At 37.4% G+C, this 19353-nt stretch overlaps 1 protein-coding gene across 6 annotated transcripts in view; it reads left to right on the top strand.

The window, feature by feature from the left end:
• LOC131048585 (protein ILITYHIA) overlaps positions 1-19353 on the top strand; it is a 212581-nt gene that overhangs the window by 45283 nt on the left and 147945 nt on the right. For all 6 annotated transcript variants that reach the window (XM_057982586.2, XM_057982589.2, XM_057982588.2 and 3 more), the window contains exons 12-13: positions 16-182; positions 772-955. In XM_057982586.2, the coding sequence (XP_057838569.2) occupies positions 16-182; positions 772-955 (351 nt within the window). The remainder of the gene's footprint in view (positions 1-15; positions 183-771; positions 956-19353) is intronic.

Below are 19353 nucleotides of genomic sequence, written 5' to 3'. Positions count from 1 at the left end.
TTGAGATTTATACAGTTGGCACTCTTTTTTCTCTGTCACCCTTCTTGGGAGGTTCGTCGACTTGCATCCATAGCAGTGAAGCGTGTTCATTCGTCTGTATCAAAAATTTCAGAAGATTTGTTATCTGAATTTCTCGAATGGCTTCCTGTACTGGGAGAACGCCTGGAGTTTGCAAGGACAAGGTATATGCTTGATATTGATTTGTTTCTATAAGGAAATGTTTGATTACTATTTGAAAATTGCGGTGTGAAAGATTCCATTGTATGATGCTTACGCATACTTGAGTGCTGGTTACCTGCAAAAGCATTTACATGGCTTCTGTTAGTGCCATTACATATATTCTTGATAAGAATTGTTATCTAGTAGCAAATGTGTAAATAACTATTTAGAGAGTGATGTAAAGCATTTAAATTATAACATGGACACTTACTTGAAACAGGTGTCATCCTTATCTCAAATGAGGATGAAAGCTTATGTATCAAATATTCTGCAGGACTCCAATTTGTTTTTTAGATTACAAAATGAAAGGGCAACAGGACTCACTGACTTGTCTTTTAAGTTTTCAAAATGAAAGGAGTGTTTTTAAAAATTGCATGCATTGTACATTAACATCTGTTAGAGAATAACAACTTAATTTATGGATTCTCATGTCTGTTATATAAAGAAAATTTAATACTAGGTTGACTTTTCATTCTAAAAAGGTAGGATTTTTTGTCTTATCTTTGTGGTAGCCTATCTTTAAGCTGCACTGACATTATTTTGTTGTTGTAGTGATGCAGAAAATGTGACAGATAGCTTACTACCCATGGTGCCACCAGAAGGGGTTCTAGTAAAGGCTTTGCTTGTCATTGCAGCGCCAGCTCTTGCAAAAATCCCAAGTACATGTGCCCTGCTTTTGTTGTGTTCTCATCATCCATGTGTTACAAGAGGAAGCCGCAAGAATGTAGTGTGGAAGGTGAGGATATTTTGTCCTTGTGCTGAATATAGAAATTTAAATTGGAAAATTTATCATTTTATTCAGATATTTGTGCTCAAATGAGTTTTAAGGCCAGCATTGTATGATAGTACAGTCAAATGTCATTTTCAATGTTAAAGACAAAACCATAATAATATGTGCGGGAAAGATTCTTAATCAGACATCTATTCTATTCATTAAGTACCTGAGATCTCAGATCTTTTACTAGTTAATCCCATATGGATGATCACTATATGCTGGTCGTAATTAAAGCTGGGTTCTCTTGAAAAACTAATTGTGACAGCTGGGTCATGAAGATTTACTTGAATTAAAATTGAGCTGTTTCCTGGAAAATTTTATTATGTAATTATGCACAGTGGGAATACAGTCTGTATAAAGTGAAAAAGGCCAGGGAGCTCTACAATGAATGGTTCACAAGGCATAATACTTGCTGAAGGTTTTTACAAAAGGTAAGATAAGTAGGCTTGATGGTGGGGAAATGATATTGTCAGATGTCCTTCAGTTGGCTGGAATAGTACTGGGATTAGTGACCTCCTCAGGAAGGTTTGAAGCTTCACCTATGTGGGCATCGTGTAGATGCAATGAGTGCCAATTGAACCATTCAAACTCACAAGAAATGGATTCTGTGAAACATCATCTATGATAGGATAGGTCACACAGGTTGAACTGAACTAATGCAGTTGATTCTCTGGATGGTGCAGAAGACAATGATGCTCTGAGTAACTGCTGGTTCTATTTTAGTAAATTGTGTTCTGCAGTGCTGAATATGCTTGTTATGCTTTCATCAGATAGAAAGCAAGTAAAAATAGTTCACTGTAAGTGTTCTGGCATGGGGAATTGCCAAGAGTGTTGGATAAATCTTTTTATTGTTAGAAATTCTATCCATTTTCAAAAATAGGTAAATATATAAATCTGAAAGTGGGTAATGCAAATGTCTAGCGCATACAACTATAGACTGTATATAGAGATAGCATGACAAGTACAATTAAAGCATAACAAAAGCATGTTTATTGGGGTCTATATTAGTTGAGTTTTTTGAGAGAAATTTATCATATATTAATATAACTCATGTCAAATGCAGACAGTTTATTGGCTGAATTTGACACATTTAATTGCCAAATTTCTTTGTATGGTATGGCTTGTATAAATCAGTTCATGGTCGAGGGTATAAAGATAATGTTGGAGTTGATTGTGAACTCCCCACACCCCAGGATCACCTGCAACACAAAAATAACCTCCACAAGAGAGAATGACAAGAATAGCTTGGTTGATTACAGATGCAAGACTGGACTGATTGGATATGAAATGTACATAAGATGCCCTGCTTATAAAGACAAGGTTGAGAGATAAGATTAGACAAGATTATGACATGTGTCTTAATGTTATGTTATGAGACAACTAATTTAACATTTATCAATGACTTAGGAAACAAGAATTAAATGGAAAAAGATAAGATAATCTTATGACACTAACAACTTTTTGGAAAGATCCTCTAGTACATATCTAAACTTAAGCATTTGAATAGGAACTACTGTTGAACTAGTTAGTTAAAATACCTTATTCACATGAACACCCCCTCTTAAGTGCAACTTGGAGAGAAGTAGACTATAATGCAAATGATGCAAAATATGAAGATGACTATGGGTCCCGACTACGAGGCCAGGTTAAGTACCCATTTACATTGCAATCTCTCACAAACAAAGTGAAGAGGAAAACCTAGTGGGACAAAACTCCTCTTCAAAAGAGAGAAAAGATACAAACAAGTGATGATGAATGGAGGAGTCAATGTTACCCTCCATGGATTACAGTCATCACGAATATACAATGAATTATCCCCCAATAGGAAGGAAAGAGAGAGACATGAAACCTTAATCGAAGCAACAAGGATAAGATGATTCTTATGCCGAGAAACACTGGAAACTCTTGATTGATGGAGCAACCTTGGAATCTTAATAAAGCAACAGAAATGGATTGATTGTCCTGCTGCAAAGGAACATTGGAAAACTCTCTATAGAGCAACCTTGGAATTTGATTGAAGCAACAAGAGATTGATGTATGATCTATAGTTGAAATGAAGTGATTTGATCAAAATAGCACTTTCTCAAATGCTAGAATGTCCAAGTAATCCTCTAAGATACTCCTAAGGCAAGAATTGAAATAAAATGTACCGAGGACTGAATTTGGAAAAAGTGGATGGATGGCTTGAAAGGGCTCCTTAATACCTTTCCAATGCTGTAAGTATCATGAAAATCAAAGATTGTGGCAAAAAGTTACGAGCTTAGGAGCTAAAAATAGTGATTTGACTTCAAACAACAATTATTGGCACCAAACTACAAATTATGGAAAATAACCTGCTCCACTAGAAAGTACACTGAGCCATTTTTCTAATAATATCTCATTTTTGGAAAGTGGGGGTATCGTGGCGAAAATTTATGGTCAATTGAAAAAAAATGCCCAATTTGGGCACGAGGGGCCAAATTTTGGGCTCTTGGGCCATCGGTCCTGAGCACCCATGTGATCGTGGCATTAAAACTTCATTTAACAAATATAGCTGACCCATTGCTAGTGGAGTGGCAAGTGAGTGGTGCAATGACAATGTTAGGGCAGCGGGCTGAAGTCATGCCACTTGGGGCATAACCCCCACTTAGTAGTGATATGACTTTGCATTTGTGCTTTCTTGTGACTAAGAGCTCAACCAAAATTATGTCCGATAAAAATTTAAATGAAATTTCTTAATTAATAAAATAAATTCATACCTTGGTGGGATGACATAGTACATAGTGATGCAGGGAATTTGTCTATGTAGAGATCAAATTGCACCTGACAAGATAGTTATTTTGCATTTATTAATTAAATTAATAATCAGAAAAATATCTCATTTTTGGAAAACGGATATCGTGGTGAAAATTTATGACCAATTGAAAAAAATTGCCCAATTTGGGCATGAGGGGCCAAATTTTGGGCTCTTGGGCCATCAGTCCTGAGCACTCATGTGATCGTGGCATTAAAACTTCATTTTAAAAATATAGCTGACCCATTGGCAGTAGAGTGGCGAGTGAGTGGTGCAATGACAATGTTAGGGCAGTGGGCTGAAGTCGCGCCACTTGGGGCATAACCCCCACTTAGTCGTGATATGACTTTGTGTTTGTGCTTTCTTGTGACTAAGAGCTCAACCAAAATGGTGTGCGATGAAAATTTAAATGAAATTTTTTAACTAATAAAATAAATTCATACCTTGGTGGGATGACATAGTACATAGTGATGCAGGGAATTGTCTATGTAAAGATCAAATTGCACCTGACAAGACAGTTATTTTGCATTTGTTAATTAAATTAAAAACCAGAACACAGCTGTATTCTGATTTATAAATTAAAATCAGAATACAACTGTGTTCTGTATTCTGATTTTTAATTTAAAATCAGAATACAACTGTGTTCTGATAGTTGTATTCTGATTAGAATACAGAACACAGTTGTATTCTGATTTTAAATTATAAAATCAGAATACAACTGTGTTCTGGTTTTTAATTTAATTAATAAATGCAAAATAACTGTCTTGTTAGGTGCAATTTGATCTCTGCGTAGACATTGCCATGATGCAGTGCTAGGTATGACCAAGTGTAGACGATTTCGCTAGCCAAAGAATATACCTTTGCAGATGTCGATTCTATGAACATTCACTGGGTACATAGAGTTTATCGACTATTTACACCAATGATTATATGAAACCATACTATATGGATTCTGTAGGACAACAATAATGCTGAAAAAGCGTTTGATGCCCTCAAGCAAAAATCCCAAATTTTGACCATTTGACAATTGATCCTAGGGTTTTTGGGCTTTTCAGATGCAATGGTAGGGTCTACCTCTTGGATTTGGGAACCTTCACCCAACTTGAAACCCTCGTAGATCTAGCTAATGATGTCGGATTTTGACAAAACAAAGGCCAAAACTGACTACCTTCATCCTATAGGGCATCAACTTAGTGTATGTCAATTGTAGCCCCTCTTTGTCAATTATTTGAAAATCTAAAAAGAATATAGTTGAAGGCAAGAGAGAACCTTTCTTCATATTCTTGAGGTGGGTTTTTGTCAGTCTCTTTCAGTTACCATTGATCTTGGCAATATATGTGGTGCAACTAGTGCCCCATAGACTTTTATTATTGTGCAATTTTCGTAGAAGAACCAATCATCATAGTTGTGGTCTATTCTCAATTTAGGATATTGCTCCTTAGGCCTTAGAAATCTCCTTTCTCCGGGGGCCTCCGATCAAGTGGTTGATCCAAGTTTCTGAGCACCTCTCTAACAAAGAATTCTTAAAAAATGGCATAATTTGCCTTATCACACTGCATATCCCAAATATAAGTCCATTCTAGGACTGACATCAATTTCTACTTTGCATCATGAGTGTTAACTCGAAGGGGGGCCTGCCTTTGCACCACTGTAGAGTAGAATATGGAATAGGATAGAGTACCATTTAAAATAGACAATATCATTGTCTTTATTCAGAGAACAAAAGTTTTTATGAATTCCCTTAACAACATAAGTTGCATAATTATATGGTCTATTTTGATCCCAATATTGATTGTTGGCAGCTAACAATATAAAATGGATGGGTATTTGAACTTGTGAATCTACACCCAACACCTAACATAGGGTAAAGTATGTCTTGATGAAGTAGTCTTTGAACTTGTCATAGTTAAAAAGATCAACATCAAGATATGTGAACCTTCTTAATTCTTTGTTCATAGTCTTTGGCCTAAATTTGGTCGACGTTTTACGCTATAACTGCCTTCAATCTGTCATATTCTCTTCTCAAGTCTCCAAAGTCAATAGGCACTTGGGCATTAGGGTTAAAAATTGCCCTTCTATCTAGGTCATAGGCCTTTGCAATGGCCCTAATCAGATCTACATCGTTAAAGACCTTAGGTACTACTAACCTACCCAAACCTAGCCTCCACACATTATAGATAGGCACCTTAACCATACATTTGTTATACCTGTATCTAAATGAAGTAAAACCATGGATTGGGATATCAGGGTTTTTGTGGGATGCTTTCTTGTCAACAAGGCTATTTGAATGAATTCCTATGCCTTGAGCATGTTGGCCCCTCTTAGAAGATCCAAGCAATAGGGCATTATATCCTCATCTAGGCTTCTCTCTACTTCCCTTGATGACTTGACCATGGTGAGAGGACTAGGGGTTTTAAATAAGTAGTATGTAGGGCTAGGTTTTCCTAGCAATTTAAAAAATTAAATTCTTCCAAATGAATTTATAGCCTAACAAGGCTTTGCACACTTATATTGTTGCTAAGAAATATTAAGGAAACCAGAACAACCCTTTTTTTCAAGAGAAAAACAATAGAGGTATAGGAGAATTGAACTTACTCTTTCATTGCCTATGATAACCCTACACAAGACTAGGAAAATCCTTCTGCAAATACTTAGCACAAAAGAGTCCTCCAATGCTCAAGGGAGTGAGAATGGGTGCAATTGAATGAAAAAAGTCGATGCAATCAGATAGATAACATCTAAGTTCGCCACTAACGTCATATGTGCAAAGTAGCTGGTTGCATGTAGCCGTTTCTCAACTTTAGAAGTTTTCCGTTTATCTTGCAAATCAAACGGCTATTGTGACATCCTCGTTCCTTTTGAAAATTTGCATTTATCGGCGACAAGACGTTGCTTTTGGATGAATCAACTTGATCCATGTCATGCGTCATTATTTCGTGCATTCGTGAGAAACAAACCTTTTTCGCACACGTGATGCACTAGAGTTGCGCGATATGCCGCCATGTGGAAAGGATGTCCACATGTGCATAAGGATCCTCCTTGGAAGTGGATAGTGGGGCCCAGGATGACATGGCACCACTATGTAGACCATTGTAGTATTGTGGCCTTAGGAAGAAATAGAATCCTTGAGCCACGGTAGAGGTACTTCTTGTAATACAATTAAAAGGTGCCACTTGGATGCCAACAGGATAAAAGAAGTGTATTGCGCTTTCTCAACTTCATGAGTGAACACACCAAGGGAACTTGTGACAATGTAAATAGCCACAACAAAGACATGGTTAGTAAGGCAATTGCCAAGTCAGCAGCATTAGGCTTTTGCAACTTCAGATATAAGTGAAGGAACATCTTTGTGATAAAGGAAATAGCTGCGATAGACAAGCTTTGCATGTGTATATGACATGTCATCGTTTTGTACACTCGCGACTTTGGAGACTAATAGCTTTTTGGATTTGCAATAGGCAAGCTTTAAGCGATATAATGATAGCAAAGCGACCTATGATGACTAGGCACATGACTTGGAAAACAATAGATCATATCATGGGATCATAAAATGAAGACATTCTTTACAAATTGAATCGCGATGAAAGGAAACACAAGCGATGCAATCACAAGGTTCTAAATAAGCAAAGGTGGGGACCACTTTTACTTAGTTCGACGAAAAAAACTTGTTATATAAAATATATATATTTTAATTGGGAACATTAGTAAACTTGAGAAAAAGGGGCTGGTTAATGTATGACTAAAATGCCTTTACAACACAACTTAAGCTCAAGGTGACTAGTTGAGCAAGTGAACATAGAATTAAAACAAAAAGTAATAGAGCCACACAAGGGTTTAGGGTTTAAGGCAAAGGAAACAAACTAGAGCCTAGGGCAAGCAAAGAAACTCTAAATTTTGAAATAGTACTACCAATAGGTCCATGGAATTTTAGAATGGAGAGACAAGTTCTAAGGATGGGAGGACTAAGGACCTAATTTGGGGACTACAGGGGGATGACAAATGGATGTGACACACATAAGATATAATTAATGCTGTTAGTAATTTATTAATATAATTAATATGAAGTACGATGTATTTATTTTTATAAACATAAAATTATTTGTTTTTATATATTTTAATATTTATATTATATTAGTATTTTCAAATTCCTAATAAATTAAATTTTAATCTATATTTTATCAATATAAATATATATAATTACAATTTGATATGATATATTTATCTATTAAATAATGAATTGAGAATAATAATTTAGTAATAATAAATATATTGTTTTATATTTAAAAAAAATGGTGGCTCTTGACATTTGTTGGAATTAGGGTTTCCCAAAGTTGCTTTGCCTATTTTTATGGTGATGTGTTTGATGGCCCCAAAATGTGTATTGATTAAGCTAATTGAAAGCTCTATGCATTGGATAATGATCCAAACCTATTTGCAAAATCCTTTCCAAGATAGGGTTGATTTCCCCCCCCCCCTTGACTGGTAGTTGGATGTGAATCAGTGGACCTAATTTATCATGTTTTTGATACCTTTGTTGGGTGGCGTGATCCCTTGAAGAGCATGGATCTTCACAAAAAGGTGAAACCAAACAGGGGGGTGGCAATCCATGTCTTTCCTTCTCCGGTGACCTATTCAACTAGGATGCTTTTAGATGTGGCCAAATATCAAATATGGAAATACCGCCAGCTCCACTTTGGAGTCAATCTTAACGGGTCCTAGATTATCATGTTTTTGATACCGTTGTTGGGTGGTGTGATCCCTTGAAGAGCATGGATCTTCACAAAAAGGTGAAACCAAACAGGCAGGTGGCAATCCATGTCTTTCCTTCTTTGGTGACCTAATCAACTAGGATGTTTTTAGATGTGGCCAAATATCAAATATAGAAACACCTCCAGCTCCACTTTGGAGTCAATCTTAACGGATCGTAGTCAGTATTTAAATTTTATATGTTTTTGGAAGGCCCTCCAATGCATAAACCCATTGATTTGATATTTGGAGATGTTAAGAATTTTTTGAAAATGAAGGTTTCTTGTCATGTCCCTGTATCAAATTGATATAATAATATTGGATTGGCAATAATAAATATTGATTAATAATAATATCTATTTTTATATATTTGATCTATTAATAATTGTTTATTTATTTAGTTTAAAAATATTTGGAAGAAATAATCATATCTAATCAATTAATTAGTTAATTGCCCTAAATAGATTGATTTCTAAATTAATGCTAAACTTATGATTACATCCACTAAATATATCTTATTAAGAGGCACTATATTAACTAAAGGTAGCAAATCTACCTATTTAATGATAAGCCACCAATGTGAATACCCCCGATTTGTTATGAGGAGACACATTAAAGGGTAGACTCGTCTCTAGCTTTCAAGGAGACACAACTGTTCGAATTTGGAAAATATATATGAATATTGTCTCATACAAGGAAGGGGGATATTAATAGTCTGCAAGATCGTTCAGATCAGAACTGTTATTAAGTCACAGGCAGTAACATCTTGGTTCTTGGTGTTATGCACGGGGATGTGCTTAACATATGCAACCTGATAATATTCTTATGCAGGATTTAGTAGTAATATTTAATAGTAATATTAATATAGACTATAATACGTAAGATTTAATTTTTTTTTGTAATAGCGAGCTAATTTATTAATAGTATAATAAAAAGTTTTACAAAAACATTCAGCCAAAATCAGGCCGATAACCATCCAAAACTGCTCGTTTCCTGGAACTACCATTGTGCAACCATTAGCTATACCCCTATCAGATACCACTCGAAACCCAGAGCTGAAGCACCATTTTAATCACCAGTACATAGCAGAGGAAGAAAAACCCTCCCTCCAGATACTAATCGCTAGGACACAACAAAACATTTGACACCCAACATACCCCTGTCCAAAGCCGATTACAACAAAACCAAAAAACCTCTATACATAGACTGTGAAAACCCATAGCCAGAAAACCCAATAGGGGAAATACAAAAAACTGCCTTGTACATACCGCGAACCACACCCATTTTCGTAAACACCTGCTGAGCCTTCCCGCATGGCGAAACCACCTTACCACCCCGGGGCCTCCGCACCCGCATGGAATGCCTGATCATCTGCATTTTCTGCCTCGTCCGTCTCCACCACCTCCAGTGCTCGCTGAGCCTCTCTGTTTCGAATGCATGTCTTAATTATGTCCCACCCAATGAGAGCCTCTGCCCTTCTCTCTTCCTTGTCACACTCTGGAGGCCACCGCATGAACGGAATGGGCTCATACCCTTCCTTCCGGCCTTGAATTCTCAATGCCCTCACTCACATCAAAGCCCTCCCTCGACATTGCCCATTCTAGAAGGGCATCCAACCCCTTTAACCACTCTTCCACAATTGAGTTCATAACCCATTTAATGGTGTCAATGGGCTCACCCAAGTTTAACCCACAAGCAATAACCATGCACACGATATCAGTGTTCGTTTTGTACCTATTCTTGAGCTGCAGAAAAATGTCTCCTACCAGAATCTCCACTGCTTGAATAAACTTTGCATCTCCAAACATGAACAGTCTCTTCAATCATCGAGTTGTTACCTTCCCATGGAACTTGACCAGCAAGCGAGAGGTGACGAGGGTGAAATTCGTGTCCATTCTTCACTCACCGCCTTAATCTCTGTCGCACTCAACTGCAAATGCTGCCACCAAGCACTCTGTCTTCCTTATAACGCCACCTCTCACACTCCCTGTCCCATCACTCTAACTCCCCTGCCATGCCATTAATATTTCGCATGCTTCAAAGGACGGCGTCATATATTATCCTGCCATGTAATCTCTCTGAAATCCTCGATGTGTACCTCTCCCACTTCAGAGAATGATGAAGCCCATTTTGATAGTACATCTGCCTCATTATTGCACATTCTTCTTAAGTGGCTCACCTCACATCTCGTTAAGACCTCCAACTCAGCTTTGATGGCCACAATATATTTTTGCAAGTGCCACGTTTGGATCTCACCGCTAATAATGGCATTCACTATAATCAGTGAATCACCTTCAAAGTGGATAGATTGCAAGCCTAGTTGTTTCCCCAATTTGATTGGCCGCCACATTGTTCGTTCCATCTTCAATTCTATTACCCCCCATAGCCACTATATTACCCTCCTGATCCCTCACCCCACACCCAATACCTGAGGGTCCAGGGTTTCCTTTTGAAGCCCTATCAAAATTTACTTTGTACCATCCCTCACTAGGTTTTTTCCATTTCACCTCCTTCTGAGAGTTCTCTTTGGGCCTACCCCTTAACAGGTCGCAAGACAGTCATATTTAATCTCATATACAGTGGCAAATCAGATCTGTTTTCCTCAATAGCCACTAGATAGACTAATAATTAGTGTTCTTGGCAATGGTAGTGTTAATAATTATATAATAGGTAATATAATTTGATTCAATTATTTATGTATACATATATATATAGATATAATGTTTGGTCAGACAAATAACAACATTAGATTGTAAAATCAGAAACAACTCTTAAATAAACATTAAAGAGAAAATGTATATACTATTATTCTTGCTGCTATTATCAATATGTAAGAAGATGGGGATGAGATGCAATAGGTTAAGTCCCAAGATAGGGTGGGGATTAGCGACCCTTAAGCCTTGAGGGTATAGACCCAAGATAGGTAAGGGCTTGGATCTGTAAACTTTGAGGGAAACTATTGTATTTGGTCTCGAAGCGCTTATTATGCAAGTAATTGGTAAATAATTGAATGAATTAAATGAATGATCGAAAGATCATTTAAAGAGTTACGAAACGAATGTTTCTAAAAAGAAACAATCATAAATAGAAACAACTAATATTTACGCTAAATTATTGACCATTAATAATAAATATTAAATATGATATTCTAATACCCTCCCTTAATGGTCAATCTATCAACTACACCAAGTTGCCCCCTAAATTTTACAAACTTGTCTGAGCTCAGAGACTTGGTGAGGATATCTGTTGTCTGATCCGCTGTTGGAAGGTATATCAACTGAACTGATCTGTCTTCAACTTGCTTCCGAATGAAATGACAATGAAGTTCAACATGCTTGTTTCTCTCGTGGAAGACTAGATTCTTGGCCAGTTTGAGCACCCGCCGATTATCACAATAAAGGGGAGTAGGACCTGCAGGAGTCATTTGCATGTTTGAAAGCATCCGTCGAAGCCAAATTGCCTCACAAGTTGTCTTAATTGTTCCTCGATAGTCAACTTTTGTCAAGGAAAGAGCCACCGCCTGCTGCTTCTTGCTAGTCCATGTGACTGCACCAGATCTCACATTGAAGACATACCGAGATGTTGATTTTCTACCATCAATGGAACTTGCCCAATCCGAGTCTATGTAACTAGAGAGTCTAGGATCGTGTACAAAAGTCCAAAATCAAAAGTGCCCTTCACATAACGCAACACACACTTCGCTGCTACCCAATGATCAGCCTTTGGAGCTGTCATGAAGCATGAAATGTAGCTCACTGCAAAACTGAGATTAGGCCTAGTAGCAGTAAGGTAAATGAGACTGCCCAGCAGTTGCCTGAATGCTGATTCATTCACAAGTGAATCTGATTTGGTTGTTAGCTTCAACCTTTTCTCCATAGGTTTGGATGCAGGTTTGCAGTCTTGCATCCGAAACTTGTCTAGCAGACTGCGGGCATACTTTGATTGAGATATGAAGATACTACCTTTAGTCTGCCAAACTTCAACACCTAAGCAATAGTGTAGAAAGTCCCAAGTCTATCATGTCAAAGGATTGGTACAAACTCTGTTTGATCTGATCAATCAAAGTTGCCAAACTACCAATGATAATCAGGTCATCAACATAGACAACAAGAATAAGAATATGATCAACAGTGTTTTTGACATACGGATTAGAATCAGATGGACTCCTTGAAAGAAATAATTTGTAAGGTACTTGTCAATCTTGATGTACCAAGCCCGAGGAGCCTGTTTAAGGCCATAGAGTGCTTTCACAAGTTTGCACACCTGATGTTCTTTTCTAGCAACCTTGAGCCTTGGAGGCTACGTCATGTAGACCTCTTCCTGCAACTCACCATTGAGGAATGCACTCTTAACATCCATCCGATGGACTTTCCAACAAAATTGAGTTGCTAAGGCAAGGACAAGCTGTATGGTACTCATTTTGGCTGTAGGATTAAAAGTCTCCTCATAGTCAATGCCTTCCTTCTGTGAGAAACCTCGAGCAACGAGACGAACTTTGTACTTGTCAAGGGTTTCGTCAGCTTTGTACTTAACTTTGTACACCCATCTGCAGCTAATGGGCTTCTTCCTTGGTGGATGATCAGAGAGTACCCAAGTGTTATTCTTTAGAAGACTTTGGTGTTCAGCTTCCATAGCTTTTTCCCACTCAGGAATCCCTTTAGCCTCAAAATATGTTTGAGGCTCAAAAATACTATGAATGTTGGCCATGAGAGCATAGTTAACTGTATTTTGTTGCTTGCTCTTGTTTCTGGATCTACTCTCGATGAGCTCATCAGGACAAAGGTCACTAATGGTCTTAGCCCATCATTTAGGCCGGAGAGTAGAAAAGCCAAGATCAGATGCAGGAGGGATGACTGGAACTGGAGGTGGAACAGGATTTGGAACAAGTGGAAGTTTAGCATCATCCAGAGGAAATTTAGGTAGTGCATCATCAAATTCAGATTCTGCATCATCCCTCCCATAAGGTGAATCAAATGAAAGACATACGCCTAAATCAGAAGCCTTCAAAGGTTGATCATCAAAATTCTTCTTAGACGAGGAAAGCTGAAAAGGTCCTCATTCTTCATTAAAGACAACATCGCGACTGAAGATAAGCTGACTAGTGTCTACATCAATTAGCCAGTAAGCCTTGTGGTTGTCACTATACCCTATAAACATAAGTTTCTGACTCTTGGAATCCAACTTGGAGCGCTTGGCATCTGAAATCCATACATATGCTAAAGAGCCAAAGACTTTTAGATGACTGATCTTGGGTTTGCGACCAGTCCAGGCTTCCTCAGGAGTCTTCCCCTTAATAGCCTGTGTGGGAGACCGATTAAGGAGATAGACTGTAGTGTATACTGCTTCTGCCCAATATTTCTTAGGAACATTCTTGTGTTTTAACATTGACCTAGCCATTTTAGTGATAGTGCTGTTGTGACGTTCTAGAATGCCGTTCTGCTGAGGAGTGTATGATGTGATTAACTGGCGTTTGATGTTGTGTGTATCATAGAAGTTGGAGAAAGCAGTAGAACAAAAATCCCCCCCATTATCTGACCTAAGAGTGACAATAGGACAGCGAGACTATTTCTACTAAGGCCTTAAACTTCTGAAATACAATAAACACATTTGATTTTTGTCTAAGAAAGTACACTCACATTTTATGACTGAAATCATCAACAAAAAGCAAGAAATACTTGGATCCAGTAATAGAAAGTGTATTCATTGGACCACATACATCAGCATGAACCAACTGCAATATCTTTTGAGGCTCGCCAAGAGTCACCATCCTTAAATGGTCTCCTGTGTTGCTTCCTAGCCCGACAAGCTCTACAAACTCGCTGATTCTAAGTTTGAATTTCAGGTAAGCCACGAACAAGATCCTCTCGAACAAGCTGTGCAAGGTAATGAATGTTTAGGCGACCATACCGTTGTTGCCAGACATTGCTGATAGAAGATGGTTTAGCTGTGAAGGCATTCTCAAGAGAATCACCTGTATCCTCAAGTCTGTATAGACCATGATCCTTGATGTCGATAGCCATAATAGTGCGTGTCACAGGATCAACAATCACTCACTTATGTGAGCTAAATACCACATCAAGTTGACGAGATTGCCGCATAATTTGGCTCATTGAGAGTAGGTTTAGTTTCATGCCAGGAACATAGTATACATTGAGGAATATGAGATTCCTCCCACTGGACTTTATTTGGATGTTGCCCTTGCCAACAACAATATACTCTTCACCTCCTCCAAAAATGAGTGAATTGGTGTAAGGTGAGAAGTCTGTGAACTAATCACGCTGATGAGTGAAATGTCGAGAGGCACCAAAGTCTATGTACCAAGTAGAAGATTTCACATGATTTGCAAGAGGCTTCACAATGAGAGCGTAGAATGCAGATTCTTTCTACGTTGAGTGCTTTGCAACATTGGCCTTAGGCTGAGACCCTTCCTGCTTTCGCTGTTTGGAAGCTATCGGATTTGGACAATCTTTTATCAAGTGGCTATATTTGTGACAATAGTTACATTGCACTTTCTTCTTCTTCGAGCTATCGTGAGATTGATTGGGGCCTTTCTGCTGATATGATTGAGCTTTCCCTTTATCCTTGTGAAAGGATTTGGTTGCGAAGGCTTGTTCTAAGGAGGACGAAGCGACATTGCTACCAAACTGTTGTTTCCAATGGTCTTGCTGCAGAAGTTTGGTGCACAACTTTGCAACTTTCCGTCATGTTTTTTCCAGAACCCTCAAATTTTTTACAGCTTTTGCATGAGTTTTTCGATGACTTAGGGTTTTTCATTGTGTCGGCTAGGGTTGTATGAATCGCGATCAGAATAGACCCGAAGCGGAATGAAGAAGGCACAAAATAGTGTGCAGGCTAGTGTGCAGGCCACAGGTAGACTTTGTGTTGCACCAAAAAAATCATGTATAGCAAAGATGCGAAATTACGTTGCACAAGAAGAGAGAAGAATTGCGGGTTCGCAATCGCAAAAAACCCTTGCGTGAAAAAGAAGAGGTGATTTGATGAAAAATCGCACAAAAGATGCCTAGAAATCCGACGTGGGTCAAAAAAAGCACGAAAAATCGTGCAGATAGCACAGGAGGTCGTGTTTCTTTTTTCAAACAATAAACTGCGATTTTGAATAACCACCACCCTCAGAAGAAACCCTTCTAGTTTTTTTCAGACCCGAAAAATCACAATTCTTCACCCTCGCGCGATTCTCACAGAGGAATTATTTTCGAAAATCATTACTGAAAAGAACTTTTAAAAATTTCTTTTGAAATTTTAGAAAAAATAGAGTTTTTGATCTTTTCGCTTTGATACCATATTACACATGTAATTGGTAAATAATTCAATGAATTGAATGAATGATCGAAAAATCATTTAAAGAGTTACAAAATGAATGTTTCGAAAAAGAAACAATTGTAAAATAGAAACAACTAATATTTACACTAAATTACATAATTGATCATTAATAATAAATATTAAAGATATTATTCTAATGGTGTTTTGGTAACATACATAGACCCTTCTCTCTTAAAACTGAAGTAGTACCAGGGTCTGATATCTATATTAAGAACTATGAATAATGAAACTAATCATCTAATAAGGAAAACAAATAAGCACTTGTTAATAACTAATAAATTGAATAATATTGATTACTGGCTTCATGATTAGTCTCTCAATCAATTTTAGTATATTGAATAGATTAATTATGTTAATCAAATATTGTCTAACATGATTGCAGGATTAAACTGAGTTTTATCTTGATAAAGACATGTTATTGGTAAAGATATAATTCTAACTATGTTACATTTGTTATTTTAATTGAACTTGTGATTTTAGGGCAACATTTAGGATCATCCTGAAAGGGGACATTACACTCTTCTTAGCTAATACCCCATGAATGGAGGTAGTTTAAGATTTGGTATTTTTTTATATCATGATGATGATTGATTGAATACCAATATAATTACTCTTTGCTTTTGTTGACATCTATTTCAGTAACTTAAAAATATTAATTTTTTAATTTTTAAGCATTCAAGTAGTTTGCACTCTTTAAAGCTGCATATCCATTGTATGTTATTTTTTTTTTGATTTAAATTTGTATATGTAAATATTCTATCTCTTTTGTTGTCTCATTTTCTGTTAGTCACCCCCATCTCCCATACCAGCACTAGTCATTTCCTCATGGTACTATGCACCTAAAGGAAGGTTCTAAATTATGTGACTAAGTAGAAAAGTTGTGGCAAACAATAAAGGATTTAAATATTGTGTTAATTTATCTTTTGCTTGACAACAAAAAACATAATAGTTTGTATGGTATAAGCATTCTTCAAATTGTAAGGGGATGCCCTTTGAGATCTAACTAAACCTGAAACTAATTAAGGCAGTAGTTGATTGCCAATAATCAAGGCATGGATGATTCATATTTCAAGCACAAACAAGCATGGCCCCCTACTGGTTAAGAACAGAGGCTAGTATTTGGTTGTCAATGAAGATTTAGATGAAAAACACCCATGGATGTTGACTATTGGTTAAATTTGAGTTCAGCATTCTGTCTTAGCCTTAAGCATTTTAGCCCTCGGGTTGCATATTTTAGACGGCATTATCATGTGAAAATCGCAGCTTTTACATTGGTCTAGATCTGAAACTTGAATGGGCATGAATTGTGAATTTACTGCTGGCTGAGTTGTTATTTTGAATTGGTATGACCAAATGAAAGATTCCAAATGTTACTTATTTCTTTTTGCCTGTCTATTGGTCATGATTTTACAAAATATTTGCAACTTTTTCACCCTCTTTGACAGGTTGGGCCACTGTTTAAGTGTGAAACCCTTATTGTATGATACACTAAATGTCCTGCCCTCCTTGGCATGATTTTATTTTGGTCTCACCATATAAACTATGCACTTTCTGGGTAGCTACGCCAAGGAAATAATGTGACATTCACTTGCTTTTTTCATTTCATTCTTGGCACTTCTTCATGATGTCTTGATGATGTTTTTAAGCTCTTTAGTCATGGCAAATTTTCAGATTTGGATTGCCACTTGGGTATTTTTTGTCTTGGTTCTACCACTCTAGAATGTTGCTTGACTCTAGTTATTTGATCTTTTTCTTAGGTGTGGTTTATGATTGGCCTTGTCATTCTTTATGCATGCTAGGCAGAGTTTTCACTTGATATTGCCACCACATTTAGGTCTGTTTCCCCCCAATTTAGATTGAACTTAAATCTTTGATTGTTTTGCCATGTTTTGCATGCCAATTCATAATGTCTTTTTCACTGGGAAGTAACTGTAGCATGCCTTATCATGTGAACTTCTTCTCTTCTCTTCATGTTTCTAGTTTTAATAATCTGCTTTGTTTTCATCCTTGGGTGTCTTGTTGAAAATGTATCTTCATCTTGCAAAATTTGTTAGTAAACAAGACCTTAACAGAACAATATAACAGACAGACCACATTTATTTTGGTAGTGATACTTGATTGAGAATTACTTGACAAGGAATTGATGGAAAGAGGCTATAAGACTCAGTTTCCTAGGGGTACTGTGTTTGGTACTAACAGGTTTTGTAACACGCTGATTGAAACTATGCAAAGTAAACTACAAGTTTTTTTTTTTTGAACACCAATTAACTGAAAGGAAACTTGATCTTAAACTGAAATCTTGATTTAAACAAAGATCTAGGCTATGAGTGAAAATTGTAGATTCAAATGAAAACTATAACATTTCAAATTAAATGAAATAGAGAGGTTTAGAAGATACATTATTCCAGATGCCAATATTCTGAACTTTCATAACTTAACCATCAGACCAATGAAAAGGGAAAGTATCATCAGGGCGCTTTTCTGCCCTACCACGGACTTACTAGTCTCCTGTGCCATATCCGATTGGATTGGCCTAACCCTTCGCAGGGAGGTAACGGGAACAGTGTTTTAAGACTCGTGGACTCGCCAGAGACTCGCCACGGACTCGCCAGACCATGGGAGCCATGATTCGACTCGCCAAGGACTCGCGAGGCGAGTCCATCTGACTCGCGAGTCTTTCAGATGGATTCGCGCGACCTAGAAAAAAACGTCATGCAAGCTTGAAAAGTGAGTTTTTAATATTTTTTTGCCCTCTTTTGGCATTCTTGATTGGTTATGACAGGTTTGTTCTAGCTACCACTTACAACTCAAGGCTTGAAAAATTGAGCTATATTAGGAGAAATACAAAGAGGAAGATGTAGTCTTCTCTTTAGTTTGTTCATTGTTGTTTTTCACATTTGGAGTTGGACATATCATTATATGTAATTTTGTAAACATTTATAAACTTATGCTGCTATTATACATTTTAGAGTTGAAACTGAGTATGAATGATGAAATTTCAAATTGTTTGCCCTCTCGGGTGAATAGCTTAAAACATAAAGCACGTAATGCAGAATAATAACGCCATAGATATCAGACAAGTATAAGAGATATTATTCCATTCATAATTGTGTGTTACAAGTTACATTCTGAGGTATATAAAGATACCGAGGGGGTGCCAGCGCCAACCGTCGCACCGCAACGACCACCCCTCGGTTGCCAACTAACCAAAACAATTACACATAATTAACTAGTCTTATGTTTGTGTACAATAGTGCCGCTAACATCATCCCCCCCAAAAAGAAAAGTCGTCTCTAGGCGACTAACAACAAAAACGGAGACAATGCAACCTATACAATATATACATCAAAAAAAACTAAGGAGGGGGCTGGGGAAGCGTCCTTGATGTAGAAGGCTGAGACGCCAGTGTCTGGGCCGCCAAGCGGGCGCGGAGCTCATACATCTGTTGAGTACGGGCAGTCACATCTCGCTCCGCCACCAAGACTTTCTCCAAAGCCAT

The sequence above is a fragment of the Cryptomeria japonica genome, chromosome 7 (genome assembly GCF_030272615.1).
Source record: "Cryptomeria japonica chromosome 7, Sugi_1.0, whole genome shotgun sequence".
NCBI lineage: Eukaryota > Viridiplantae > Streptophyta > Pinopsida > Cupressales > Cupressaceae > Cryptomeria > Cryptomeria japonica.
This window is presented reverse-complemented; position numbering and strand designations above follow the sequence as displayed.